Here is a 14,698-nt window from a genome sequence, read left to right as displayed (position 1 = left end):
GAGAGGGGAGTGGGCAGAACTGGTGTTTCAAGTATTCTGAGCATTGATCACATCCTTTAGGAAGGAACCCCAAGGTAGCAAAGATGTGTCAGAAATGTGAAATATCAAACCAGCCACACTGAGATTTCAGCCACCTGCTGCAAACATGAGGGACAGGGCTGAAAACGAGCAGTTGTCATTATCTGTATCTAAGTAAAATGAAAAAAAATCAAATGAAGGCACTAAATTGGAGTGAATTTTGGAAGAGTGGGAGAGAGGCAGAAGTGAGGGAAATCAAATTGCATAAAGCCATAGCGGGGAAGGGATGTTAAAAGGAAGAAGTAAATGTTCAACAATAAACTAATGTACACACAACGGCTGTAGCTGTGCCTCGAATTTCCAGTGCAGGGCCAGCACAGAATACTACAAAGATGTGAAGAGAAGCTGAGGTTACCGAGTAAACATAAGGAAACATCAGCTAAGATGGTCAGGAAAGATTGGAGCGAGAGGTGGAGAGCCTGAAAATAATGGTGGGATGGGAAATCCAAGCAAGTCATCTTGATGGACTATGACAAGCTATTTGACAGTTATGCGTGTTCTTCAAACGCAAATCTGAACTCTGAGGTGCTGCCCAGTAACAGTTCTGTGACTTCAACGAAGTGCGTAATAACAGAGGAAATAACAGGTGCAAAACAGGGGTGCACCACGGCATTGCCTTTTAGGTTCAAGGCAACGTCTTCCCCCAGGAGGGTCTACTTAGTAAAGCAAAACTGCCGTAACGTTTTACACAAGACACGGCGCTAACAAATTATTTGGCTTCAAGTCAGCAAAGCTGATGAAAGCAGAGATAGTCCGGAACTTTTTTCCACCCTTTGCCTGGGCTGACCAGAGGTCCCAGCGATGACTTGGAAGAGCCTCGGCACCAGGGTAAGGTATAGCCCAGGGATCGTGTGGGACCTGGCAGAGCATGGTACATAGCAGCACAAACCTTATGTGGAGTGACATATCATTCCCTGACCCATGAAGAGCGCCCCTGTTAACCACCGGGAGTTGGCTCTGCTCTGAATTCCTTCCAGCTGGAGATCATATTAAATATCTTTCTTGCATGAGGGCTTCAAAAGGCTTCGCTTATGAATGTTTATCAAGCACTCGGAGTTGCAGATGGAAGATGCTAGGGAGGTGCTAAATATTGTTGCCATTTATAAAGCTTAACCTTTAAAAAGCAGTCTGCTTCAATTTTAACTGTTGCACATTTTTCACAAGTTTTGTGGTATTAGCTGTGGTCCTTAAGCCCTGGCACAGGACAGCAGTGTTGAGATGGAAATGCTATATTCAGAACAAAACCTAGGTTTTGTGTACTTTTTTGCTATAACGAGGAACAATACCGCAGAGCGCAAGAAGAGACTGGGGCTGCTTTGGGTTTCCTTTGTTTTGTTTGATATTTCCATGCCGTTTGCTGACATTTACTTTTGAGATGCTTTTAAAATATATTTTTTATTTTATATGTATGTATGTAATCTACTTATAAAACGGCTAGGAATTTCAGGCTTGCTAAGATTTACTCCATACCATGGTACTGTGATTTCTGTTTGTAAACACGCCTGGTTACAGAATCACAGGTGAATATTTTCTTACTTTGAATTACCTTGGGAGTCATACAAAGTCCATTTCTTAAGGGATTTTAGTCACTTGCTTAACTTACATCATATGGCTAATCCCAGTGACATTACTGGATTTGTGTTTATGTATTGTGGTTTTCTTCTCAGTGGCATGTTTTTATGGCAGCTCTAGGAAATAATCATCTTTATAAAACAAAAAATCAGTATTCTCTGATACCCTCTAGTGGATGTTAATGAACGTTCAAATAAATCACGTAAACTCCAGGGAGCAGTATGTCCTAGACGGACACTCTAAGAATTTAGGGCTGGGAAGAGGACTTGAATTCTTGTAATCCTAAGCAACATCTTCAGGCTGTGTGAACTGCCCTATCACTCTGCTGAAGTCAAATCATCTGTTGATGTCACAGGAACTGGAAGAGTTCAGCCAAGTATCTGCTCCCACAGCCTGTATCGGTTATGGGAATTTATGTTAAGATTCATATAAAAAAAGTGAAAAATGTTCTTCTTGTAACAGCTCTTATCCGTGAAGTATCTCTGGCATGTGCGTGACCTGTTCAAGAGCAGCCATGAAGACAGAGCTGGTTACTAGAGAGACTATTATCCTGAAAACTCAATAAGGGAAATATTTTTGTCCATAAAGAAGCAACTAGAACGGTGCTTTCTCTTGCTTATCTCTTGTTCACTTCACCAAATTATGGTCTCTTCCCCTCCAGAAAAGGGCTGTGAGCAATTACATTTACTGAAGTGAAGGAAGTCCTGGGATCAAAGCCACAGCGTGCTGTGGAAGACTGGGCTTCTCTTACTTTTTCTGCATATTCTTGTTGCTGTCTGAATCCCGCGATGTCCCCCGGCTGTTAATATCCCGGTGAACGAGGGTCAGCGCAGACTGTGTCGGTGAACACTTGCTGCAGGCAAAACGGGGCTGTTTTCTGTGCACCGCTGTGAATTGTGCGGTGTGACACACTCAGCGAGACCCTGGGCATCTGCCACCCCCCTACCTGCTGACTTTTTGAGAGGGGCCCTTAATGCGCAGTCTTCCACGTGCGTGAGAGAGAGGTGGCCGATAATTACCTTTGTGTAGTATTTATCCGAGCGATCTGAAACACAGTTACATGTCTTTCTGTGCTGTTTTTTCTCCCCAGACTTGTTTCAGTGAACAGAAGAAGACGAGTAACCTTGAGGCCTATGTGAAATGGTTCAACAGACTCTGCTATCTTGTAGCAACAGAAATTTGCATGGTAAGCGAAAAGCACGTGGCCTGTTTTACCACATGCCCGAAGTACCAGTTTGAGATTTTACATTAATAAGCGAACCTGGGGATTTATTTCTTACAGCCTAGCTAAGCATCTGATGGTAAGTTTTAGTAATATTGCACTCGCAGAAGCGACCTGATAAATGACAAACATATTGCGAAACAGAGCTGGCGACACACGGGGGATGCGCTGTTCTCTTGATGTAGTAGGAGCGCAGTGTGGAATAATGAACCCTGCAGGGAAAAAGAGAGGAAAAAATGCCTTGAATTATCCTGTGAGATTTCTGCTGGAAAAGATTCTAGTGGAGCGGTATTTGTTATCTGTCATCCGAAAGCTCTGTTGTGCATGTGAATTCCCATTGCGTGGCTCTTTGTCCTGCTGCCCGTTGCCGTAGCTGTGACTAGTTGTTTTTTTAACTTGGTAGTGGTTTTAGTTTGTTTAACTTGGCCTCATCAAAATGAAATGAATGTTTTCTCCTTTGAAAAGAGCGTGGAAGGGAGGAATAGCAGCAGTATAAATAGCCTAGATAGCCTGTGACTCAAAAGCGTTACCATTTGAAGATCATCTTTTGAAAAGGTGGGGTGTTTCCAGTCCAGTTAAAATGTGGATTTAAAATGCAAGCTGCCGTTTGTCCTGGCCGTCCTGCTGAAAGGGCCAGAAGAGGGGAAAGGGGTTAATGCAATGAAACAAAGCCTTTCTGGGAGAAAGATGCTGCTGTTACATGGGTGTGAAATCCTGCCCTTAGGAAAGTGTGTGCTGATGCGCCCACTGCCTTGAGGGAGGGCAGCAGGAGCTGAGCTGCTTCAGGGCTGTTTGGGCTGCCCGTTCCAGCGCGAAACATCGACGGAGGCAAGCCTGGGAACTGCCGTGCATGTCTTCTGTGTGACTGCAATGAAAGCTTTGATTTTAGACACTGCCACTCACCAGCATCCACTGGATTGCAGGAACAGATTTGGGGCCAGAGACTGATAGCAGATGTATATGGAACAAATACCAAAGATGCCCTCCGATTCTGCATGTGCTTATTACAGATATTTGTTTATTTTAATTTGCAGCCTGCAAAAAAGAAGCAGCGAGCACAAGTCATCGAATTCTTCATTGACGTTGCCCGAGAGTGCTTTAACATAGGGAATTTTAATTCGCTGATGGCAATCATTTGTAAGTACAGCTTCTAACCAGACCTCTCCATCAGCTATTGCAGATGAAAAAGAAAACCTGACTCTGATCCGTGGCTCTCTTTTCTTCTTTCTCACTCATAGCTGGAATGAATATGAGTCCAGTTTCCAGGCTAAAGAAGACTTGGTCAAAAGTGAAAACAGCCAAATTTTTCATTCTTGAGGTAAAAAAAAAAAAAAAGTGCTGATACACTGCTTGAATTATATATTGTGGATTTTTTTGTTTGTGTATTTTCACATTGTTATCCAGCTATGAGATGCTTACAGACATGTTTCACAGGCAGAGTGCCAGATTCTGGCTGAAGTTTCCCAGGTGTAGGGAGGAAGGTGTGAAGCTGCTGATATGTAGAGGGGAATCAGAGCACTCAAATAAATAGGAGGAGGGAAGAAAAAAAAAAAATCTGAGCCTATATGCAAGCCACAGTGCTTCCACTGATGCCGGTTTTGTTTGGCCACAGACACAACGCTGAAGGTAAAGCTCCCTAGCTATACCTTGAACGTGGAGTGAACACAGCCCAAGGTTGTTTTTTGTATTGAGGATACCAGGATTTGGCATCGATACAATGTGCAGTTCTTATTTGTCACGTAAAAGCTCAGTAAGCTGTTACTAGAAAAATCAAAGGTACAAACAGACACGATCTGTAGATCTTTCATTGTATTTTTGGCTCATGGGTTTTTGTGTGTACGTGGATTTTGAAGATGCAGGCTAGGTTCTGTTCAGGCTTTGCTACACCTGAGGGTAAGGTTGTCTTCAGAGGACCCGGGTCGCTTTCTAACCAACACGTCTTCTTTTGTGTATCTAGCACCAGATGGACCCTACTGGCAACTTCTATAACTACAGAACAGCGTTGCGGGGGGCTGCCCACAGATCCCTCACCGCTCACAGCAACAGGGAGAAGGTAGGTGTGACCGCAGCCCGTGTATCTCCAACGGGATGGTGGGCATTGCTGCTGAGAGTCAGTGGCCCGAAGACTCGATGCAACTGCTCTCCTCCCTTCCGCGGGTCACCAGTGCAAGGCTTGCGCACTGCTAAATGCAATTGGAAATGTAAATCTGTGGCTGAAAGGAGTCCAAAATGGATGACAGGGCTTTTGTGGACTTGCTCGCAGACGCTGGGGAGCTAGAGAGGACGGAACACGCATCACGGAGGGCTTTGTTGCAGGCATCTCTATCTCCCTGGAAAATTCACATTGTTTAGATTGATAAACCCGATGGAACAGGTATTCCAGCCTAAAACCGACTTTTATTTTGGTATGGAGCATCAGCGTGGCAGGCTCAGGTGGCACTGCCTCTCGTTGCAGCTGTGCCAGGCAGGCCCCTGTGCAGACAAGCCCCGACTGTGCCCTGCGTGACTGCAGATAGCGAGCAAAGGGCACAGCGCTCACAGATGAGGTGGTTCTCCATTTACATTAGGGAAAGGTGACTTACCACAAGTCCTGCAAAGAAATCTAGTCTGAATCAACTGCAGCGAATCTTGGGGTGAAATTCTGTCCTCCTGAATTTTCATTTCATTTGGTTGTTGCTGCCGTCCTGGAGAGCAGGAATTGAAGTGTTTTATCAGTGTTCATGGCAGATACGTGGCTTTCTGAGATGTCACTGATGCTGCAAAAATCAGATTGACAAGACGTTGGTGCAGGATCCTCCTGTTTTGTGCCCCAGCTTGTTTCTTGTTAATTTTCTTATTTCTCCATTCAACTCTCTTGTTTTATGAAAGCGGGTTCATTTTTAACATTGCAATTGTACATAGTCATAAACGGGGTGATCTCTGCGCAGAGCATGGCTGAGGTAAAGGAGATACTGCGTGAACAAGCGTAATACGGGATTTGATATTCATGCACTAGAGGAGCCAGGCCAGATACTAATCTCACATCTCTGTAAATTTGATGTAAATCTGCTGAAGCTAATGGAATCTCACAGCTTTTAGAGTGAAATGAGATCAGCATCTGGCTGCAGGCTGACTCAGCTGCAATGGGAATACGCTGAGTTGTTCTGAAAAGCACTTCTCTGTGCAGAGGGGAGACGATGGCTTTGGGTGTTTGTGACTGGCAGAGAAATTCTTTGAACTCCCACACACCGCAGCACGGAGCTGTCGGTCTGAGATGCTTCTGCAGTTTAGCTCTTCCGCGATCATCGTACGTATTCCAACCGGTTGCTTTATCGTTTGACTTAATTTCCTGGGGAAGTTGGCAATCTCTGTCATATTGCTACCCGTAGCTGGTTAAGACCGAGGGCAGAGAGGTTATTAGATTGAAAGGAATCTATTTTACATAAGAAAAAGCCCATATTCTGTTTCCCTTGTGTAGATGACATTAGCTCAAGAAAAGGCTCAAGCATATGATCTGGTAGCTACTCACACTGGGCATTTTACAGTGTCAGAGACAGCAGATCATGTAATTCTTGCTGTAGGAATTAAGGAATTTTGTTTCTTTTTCTAAGCAAGTTTATCAGTTATTGTTTTAATGAGTTTGAATAAAATTGAAGGAACACAGTCAGTTTTTTTATAATGATGTTATGTTGTTTCTTGGCACACTTGTAGCAAAGCTCCCTCTGAAGAAAATCTTTATCTTCAAACTGAGTTGTGCTTACCAGAGTTTGAGATCCCAATCCCCGACGCCCCTCTCCTCGACAAGCGGCCGCCCCAGGAGCGCACGTGGGGGCTTCGGGCCTCGGTCCCTCTGCTTGAGAGGGACGGGGCTCCGGAGAGAGTGCTCTGGTCGCAGACCAACAGCCTAAGCAGTGGGTTCTGTCTCGCAGGAAAAGCAACTGCCTGTAGGCTCTGAGGAGATAATATTTAACTGGCAGAGTCACCAGAAACATTACTTTCTTCTCTCCTCAGGGCTGGCGTCTTGGCTGCTGGGGTTTGCACAGCACTTGAACAAAAGCACAGCTCAAGGGCTAAATTATATCCTCAGAGGGAGAGAGGGTGAGCCGGTGACCCGGGACACCCTCCCTCCTCCTGCTGTGCGCGCATCTCGCCCAAATCCCCCCTGTGACACCGGCCGTCTGGCACAAAGAGCACTGCCTGATTCCATCACCCGCTCCATCCTCACCCGCGGGGTGCTCGTGCGAGACTGCGGCACAGGCCGTGGGAGAAGGATCTCATGGAGGATCCCCCGACCTCCGTCCGTGCTGTTCTGATCCAGCCCTTCTCTCAGTGTGTAAATGGCGTAGTTAAAACCGCTCGTTACTTGGTCGGGAGCAGGTTTGTGCGAAGGCATGGCAAGGCAGCGCTCACAGCGGCAGAAGTAAACCTGCCAAAGCGCAGGGTGAGAGAGCTGCTAATGAAGAAGGGCTGATGTTCCATGCAGAATTCAGGGGGGGTGCACTTGTTAGGAACTAAGTCTGGTTTTATCTATGCAGTCAGCTGACCTATGCCACCTCCAAAATTAAGTCATTCCACTGGGAAACCCGGCATTGTACTAATGACATGTCTCTGGCATTGAAATGTTGGGAGTATGTAGAGCGCGGTACTGCGTGTTGTTGCTGTCTGATACGACGGAGGAAGAACATGTCTGATCTCATTAGCTGTCTTCTTTCTGCAGGAGGCAATTGTCCTTCAGCATGTGGGTGGGTTGGATGGCACGGGGAGGGGGGGAATCAAAAGGGAGTGAAATACGAGTTTCTGGCACTAACCCAGATTTGGTGCTAGCAAAGTGCCTGGATTGAAGCCAACATGAGAGTGTAACTATATCCACTTCTGTTGCTTTTCCTACAGAAATTTGGAAAACAAAACACCCAGGGTAACATATTTTTATTGGGGAAAATAATGGTGACCCAAAGACAGAAATTCCCTGGAAACGTGTAGAGAATTGGCATCCTAGGGTACGGCTTTGACGCCTTTTGGATGCAGATGAGAACCAGCTGTACCCGTGCTCTGAGCTGCCCGGTGGCTGCATAGCCGCGTTAGCACGGCGTGGAGCCCACATTCGTATAGACCTTCCCGCTCAGCACGGCTTTCCCTTCTTGTTCAGTACCACTCACGCTGGTGATGCGGCTCCCAGGCAGCGTGGAGCAGGGCAGAACAAGCTCGCATCTGCCTGCAAAAAATTCGTAGACAGAACCTGGCAGTCATTTCTAGCTGGGGAGCAGTGTCCGGCTCCAGCTCTCTGTATCTTTCCACCTTGTAAGACCGCGCTGGTTACAGTTATCATCATTTTTGGTAGAAAACAGACCCCAGAGACTGAATTGTATTCTTTACCTCAGGTTGATTGATCTAGTTTGGGTGATATAAGAATGAAACACACTTAGCTCAGTTTGACTGGAAATTGCTCCACCTCACCCTGACAGGAGGGCTCAGCATTTTGGGGGGGTTAGGCTGTGCTTTGTTTACATTCCTGTATTATATCAGTGGGATGTATCAGGATAATGCCAGTGGCTCTTCGAGCGTCAGTCCAGGCTTTTTTATGGCTATTGCGCTGACATTACAGAGTTTATCTATGGCTGTCCCATAAAAAAGCGAGCAGAGATGCAGATCTTTAGCAGTTTACTGCATGTGGTATTTTAGCCGAAATAGAAATTGGCTTCCATTGTCACAGCAGGAGTTGGTAGTGGCTTGGAGACTCCGTGCCTCGGTATTTTCGCGTCTATGACTTGCTCACGCTCACTGTTGCACGGCGAAGGCTGTAGGCTGGAAAATAACAGCTGCCACTCTGTTCTGGGTCCATTTCATATCCCGTTGCAGCTGATGTACAGCATGAGATGGAATCACAGTACAACATTAAATACTTCACTAAAGGGTTGTTTTGTTGTCACCAGCGCCCTTGGCTGGTCTTGCATGCCGTGAGGGCACTTTAACTGTGGTGCACACTTAATAAGCTACAGTTCAGTTAATTTACAAATGGGCCAGTGGAAACATTTGGACACTCTGCTGTGTGATGAGCTTCCCTTTAAGTTCGTGGTGATTAAGTTTGTACTTAGTGGCTTAAAAGACAGGTGTTGGCTGCCACGGGAAGATGCTCACAGAGGTGGCTGCTGACCTTATAGCTCAAACCCCCCAAGTGGCCTTTTTCTGTCACAGTACCACTGCTGAAGAGGTGGGTAGACTCAGATTTTAATATCAAATTCCAAAGCCCTGGGGGTCAACTTTGTCATGGACTGGTCCTTTGGGTTCTTTTCCCTTTGACTGGTGACACAAGAGGACCCGGAGGGAGTCTGCTGCGGTCTGGGGCTCTGCTGAAGTGCTGGGGATGTGCTTCAGGAGCGCTGTTGCTGCTTTCTGCTGTAGAACATCTGGCATCAAATTTATCCCTGCTGTAATTCCGTTAATTTCAAGAGCCCTACCCAGAAGGAGATTTTTTTCTATAGCAAATTATGAGCTGACTGATGGCTTAGAGAGAAGGCTTGGATCACTGCTCTATGCCACTTTGCCCTGACTGATGCCCAGGGCTTACTTTGAGCGCTACAATGATCTCTCTGGCTACTGTTGGCAGTTTCCTGCCAACCAACTTAATATTTTCAATCCTACTGTCTGCAGGTTAATTTGGAGGAGCAGGTTGTACTAATCAGGTACCAGGAAGGAAATTACAGCCTCAAGAGGTAGCTGTGCATGGAGCTGTTGAAAATGAAACAGCTCCTGATCAACTGTTTGTAGACAGGTCCTTGGTCATCAAATTTTATTCTGTCTTTCCTTGTTCAGGGACAATACTGGTTCTTTGGTTTCCAGCTGCCTTTAAATTGCTTGATTTGTGTATTCAGCATCTTTGCTTATGAAGACCCAACACAGAAAGGAAGAGCTCTGCAATTTTATTTTCCTCTCTGCTGTCTGATCTTGTCATCAGGCAGTGATGCTGTTGATAATAAACTGGGTTATTAGCATTCTCTTAGTCATGTTATTCTGCTCAGTGAACGCTGCGTTCAGTTCATACTTATTTCAGCGTATGTTCTCCTGATGGCTGAAGGTGTCTCTATACCCTCTTGCCTTTTTGCTTGCCTGTCGCTGTACTGCTTTCTAAGTGCATAGCACACTGAAAAGTTAATATTTCTTTTTTCTCCTCTCTCCTGATTGAGTTCTTTGTTCATGCAGGGAAAATAGTGAACTAGAAAGATAATAGTTATGTCATTTCTCTTCACAGATTGTGATCCCCTTCTTCAGCCTATTGATCAAAGACATTTATTTTTTGAATGAAGGATGTGCTAATCGCCTTCCAAATGGACATGTCAACTTCGAAGTAAGATCTGCAAAATGTTTTTATCTATCCCGTTCTGATAGCACTGTCTGAGACCATTTGCCTGCAATTTTGGTGCAGGCCAACAAAGACAGAATATGCCAAAACGGATGATCTTAAGAGGCTTTGCGAAGGTTAAACCAATCCCAGAATGTTTTTTAAAAGAATTAATATATATAATTTATGTAAACATTACAAGCAGATCATCCTACCTTGCTTGATGTCGGTTAGCTGCTAGAAATACGGTGTCAGCTGTATAAATGACGCTACTTACGGCTTGGAGGGGAAGATGACTTGTACAGAAAACATGGAAAAATAGTTTTCTTACACAGACACATAAACAAATCAGTATAAAGCACTTTATACTTTATTTTATCTGCCTTTTTAGCCCTTTCTCATTTTTAATAAGGAGGTTTGTCAAAGTAAGACATAAATTACTTGTGGTCATTAAAGAAAACTTAGAATACAAGCAGAATTGCATATAGAGCACAGAGTCATTGTGTCCATGAGGTAAATGTCACGCTGCTGATGTACCGATTCAGATATGTTATCTCCTGCCTGTATGTTTGACACATAAGAATTTCTATTAAATGCAACAGAAGGATTTATATTCCCCCACAGCCCTGGCACTAGGTAGTATTAGTAACATATCCTGAGTAACCCCAGTTCTCTGCTGGAGCAGATGGTTTTACACGAGTACAACTTGTTGCTAGTGGCAGTGCGCTGGCGCTCGGGTGTTCTGCGCTGGGCTGTGCGCTGCCATGGCTGTGTGCTGGCATTCTGCTGGAGGGGCGGAGATGAGGCACTTCCAAAAAAACTGCCCAGTCTCAATGAGAAAATAGTTCTTGAGCTCTCAAATTCTTTGTAAGTAATTTTTTCGGCATCGCTTTGGTTGGATTAAATTTCTCCTTCAGTTATTGGCATTGTAAGATAGTGAGTAATGCATAAGACACTGAGCCTGGCATCGCCTCAAATTATATCCAAACTGTTAGAAGGCCTAAAGAGTTGGGAGGCGTTGGAGTCGCTCCCCTTTATGTAATTTATACCTAATTCTGCCCCCTTCTGTTCCATCAAAGTTTATGTCCTCTATTCTCGAGTACATATGTGTAACCCATACCTTTTTTCATGGGTACATTTTCATGTAAGTACAAACTGAGAGGGCTTGTAAGAAGAAAGGTAGCGCACCCTTTCCTCTCTCTTTGCCCTGTAAATGAACTGCAAAACTGTACCTGTCTAAAACATATGAGGGTCTTTTCTCCTAATGTCTTTATGGTTGGCACGGGAGGTCCTGGATCCCGGTCTTCTGCTTGGGTGTAGTTGTTTTAGTGAGAAAATCTTACTGTATCTGAGTGGAATGGTTTTATGCTTACAGAAATTTCTGGAACTGGCTAAGCAAGTAGGAGAATTTATAACATGGAAGCAAGTGGAATGTCCCTTTGAACAAGACCCTAACATCATCCACTACTTGCATACTGCTCCCATTTTTACTGAAGATGGTAAGACTTTGTACAATCTCTAATCACTGAAAATATGTCTCTTCATCACTACTAATTAACAGCCTGATCCATGCTTTGGTGGTGTCTCTCACTGACCCGTCCCGGTTCTTTCCTAGCTTTCCTGTCACGCGGCTTGTTTACCCCCAGTCTATCGATGTGGTTTCGCAAACATAACCTCCTGGCTCATGATGCTGCTGCCTGATCGCTTTACTCTTGTCCATAACTTCTCTACAAGGCACTGTCTAGGAAGTTGCCATCGTGGCCCTATTTTTTGTAATCACAAAAAGAGGCCACGCAACCATGTCGTGGACCGCTGTGAATGTCAGCTGTCCCTTAGCCGCTCATTCTGTGATTGATGGAGCCAGAACTAATCTCTTCCGCGAACTGGCACCGTCATCTCTTCAGTGAACGCAGCCCAGAGTGACGGCAGTCCAGCTGACCTCTTCCACTGCAGCAAAGAAATATGTTATTTACAGAAAAGATTTTAAAGACATTTTTAAGAAAATCTTTTCTAGTAATTAATTTAAGCCGTAGCTATGAAAGCCCTGTTCTGACATTATTTCTCTGATTGTCTTTTTATACTTATCTGCCCTCTTCAATTTCGTATCCAGCGTGTCAGACTGTGTCATTTCATATTGGTTCGTGTCAGTTGTCTCTTGGTACATTGTCACGCACAGAATTGTCTGTAGCTATATTCCCATAAGCTATACTGGTGTTGGGTTTATTTTTTCTTGATTCTATAGGCAGTTTTCTGTACTAATCTGATTTAATCAGACCAGACAGTTTTTATTTCAGACTGCTTCAGAACACAAAATACTGCTTCAAAAATCCTGCCTAAATCCTAAGAATGACTGCCAAAATAGAATAATTAATGTGATTAAAGTAATACGTATCGAAAGGAGATAGGATGGAGACATTTGTTCTGGTTTTAGACTCTAAAGGGACAAAAAGTGAAAGTACAGTTTTCAGGCTGCTGGACCAAAAAAGGGTGACCTCAACCCACTAATTCTTTGCAGATTTTCTCTCTCGTGCTCTCCGCTACGTTCATCCTGCTTTCACGAGATGCCCTTTCCAGAAGCCACAGTAAAGCTCCCCTGTTACCCAGGGGAAGTGCAGAGCAGAAAGACCTGCCCTGGGTAAAAGGTGGGAGAATGTAGCAGAGAGGCGCAGCAGTGCTATGTGAAACGCAGCTGTACTCTCCTTGTTACAGCGTGGCAGAATGGTGGGACAACACTTGAATATTAAAATGCAATTGAATTGTAGCAGAGACTTGAATACTGAGATGGTTCCAGCAGTAAAGAATAAAGCATCGCTAAACAGTCAAATGAAGAAATATGTGTGAAGGCAAATCACAGCCTAATTAAAAAAAAAATAAATCTGTGAAGATGGTGAGATATTAATGCACCACCAGCTTTTGCAGAGGAGACTCTACAGCCTAGACACATTTTGGTGTCATAAAATTCATCCTACAAGGCAAAGTTTTGCGGAAAAAAAAAGACCTGTTTATTTTCTTCTACTGTGTTCCTTCTCTGGTTTCTGTAGCACATTCTTACCTTGAGGGTGTTTTGTATCCATCTAAGGTACCATGTCCCTATAAGCTTTAAAAAGATCGAGGAAGATAAAGTTGTGTTAAGTGATGGGAATATCCTTACTTTTAAAAAGCCTATTTGTTTAGCTGTCAGCTCTCACTGTCTCTCTTTTTTTAGCATTTATATAACACTTCGGTAGCAGTGCTGTGGTGGAGTAAATAGGCCTGGATCTCTATCTGCAAAACCAGAGACCATTTAACTGCTGAATATTGTATAAGAAGGTCACGCTAACATATTTTAAGTCTGGGCTCCTTTACTGGTCCATCAAAATTAACCTAACAGTTTTCCAAAGGTGAGCTAAAAAAATGTGAGCTAAACATCAGTGTCCTGCTGATTACCAGCTACCTGGTGGACCATGAAGTTTTAAAGTTTCTCGTGCTGTGTGGTACAATATAGGACATATAAGAATGCAGAGAGATAGGGGGTTACTGTTGCTGTTGGAATAACACATATTTACCTTTTCCAGGTTTGTATCTGGCTTCCTATGAAAGTGAAAGTCCAGAAAACCAGACGGAAAAAGACAGGTGGAAATCCTTAAGGTAACCGCTCATTTTATCAGCTCATTTCTAAAGTACCTCCAAAATGCTGGACTGATAGTCAAAGTTTGTAAAGTCCTGGCATTTAAAATACGACCCCTGATGGAGGTCTCTTCCATTTAAGAATTATCTACAGAGCTGAGGCTGCACTGATAAAAGCTAATTGTAATCTCAAATTATCCACCATTTAAAGCATACTCTCCACTTGTGCATTTACACAGTGCTTTACCCATGCAAAAGAGGCCTGGTGTGGATGAAAACTGCCTTATGCTAACTGGATCTTCCTACAGGTCACATCTCTTGTGAGAGATGTATAATGGTTTGGTGTAAGTGAGAATCTAGAGGGAGATTAAAAAAAAAAAAAAAACAACAAAAACAACAATAACAAAAAACCCCAAGCAAACAACAAAAAAAACAACCCACCTTTATGTTTGCTTCTTTTTTTTCTCATTGTTCTCATGTTTTAAATTTACAGATCCACTATTTTAGGAAAGACTTGAAGATTAAGAGATTACTGCAGTAGGTCAAGGAAAAGAAATCCGCAAACATTTTGCACTACTGATTCCAAAGATGCCTGTTTGGGATTTAGACAATTTTTTTGTTTGAGTTTTTTGTTGGGTTTTTTGACTGCCTAACATGATGGATGAACTGGATTCATCCACTGAAATCAACAGAACTGTGTGCACAATGATGCTTTTCTAACTACGAGACACAGAGAGGAAAGACAAACAGACTACTTGTGGCTGTGCCCAAACTGCGTCGGGATCACTGTAACTTTTGCCTCTGAAGGAAAACATAAGAAAATCAGGAGCATGGAGAACCACGGTACTGCAAAAGAGAACGGAAAGGTATAAAAAAAGGAAAGCAGAAAGTACACATGACTATTT

The 14,698-nt window shown here is 43.9% G+C and overlaps 1 protein-coding gene across 1 annotated transcript in view; it reads left to right on the top strand.

The window, feature by feature from the left end:
* Positions 1-14,311, top strand: part of RASGEF1C (RasGEF domain family member 1C) — a gene marked incomplete at its 3' end in the record, with an annotated part of 31,065 nt that extends 16,754 nt beyond the window's left edge. The window contains exons 7-14 of the mRNA XM_082490096.1: positions 2,741-2,836; positions 3,907-4,009; positions 4,111-4,190; positions 4,830-4,925; positions 10,098-10,193; positions 11,563-11,686; positions 13,742-13,814; positions 14,287-14,311. Coding sequence (XP_082346222.1) covers positions 2,741-2,836; positions 3,907-4,009; positions 4,111-4,190; positions 4,830-4,925; positions 10,098-10,193; positions 11,563-11,686; positions 13,742-13,814; positions 14,287-14,311 — 693 coding nt within the window. The remainder of the gene's footprint in view (positions 1-2,740; positions 2,837-3,906; positions 4,010-4,110; positions 4,191-4,829; positions 4,926-10,097; positions 10,194-11,562; positions 11,687-13,741; positions 13,815-14,286) is intronic.
* Positions 14,312-14,698: the final 387 nt, after the last annotated feature.

The sequence above is a fragment of the Vanellus vanellus genome, assembly GCF_965231255.1.
Source record: "Vanellus vanellus genome assembly, chromosome: 13".
Taxonomy (NCBI): domain Eukaryota; kingdom Metazoa; phylum Chordata; class Aves; order Charadriiformes; family Charadriidae; genus Vanellus; species Vanellus vanellus.
This window is presented reverse-complemented; position numbering and strand designations above follow the sequence as displayed.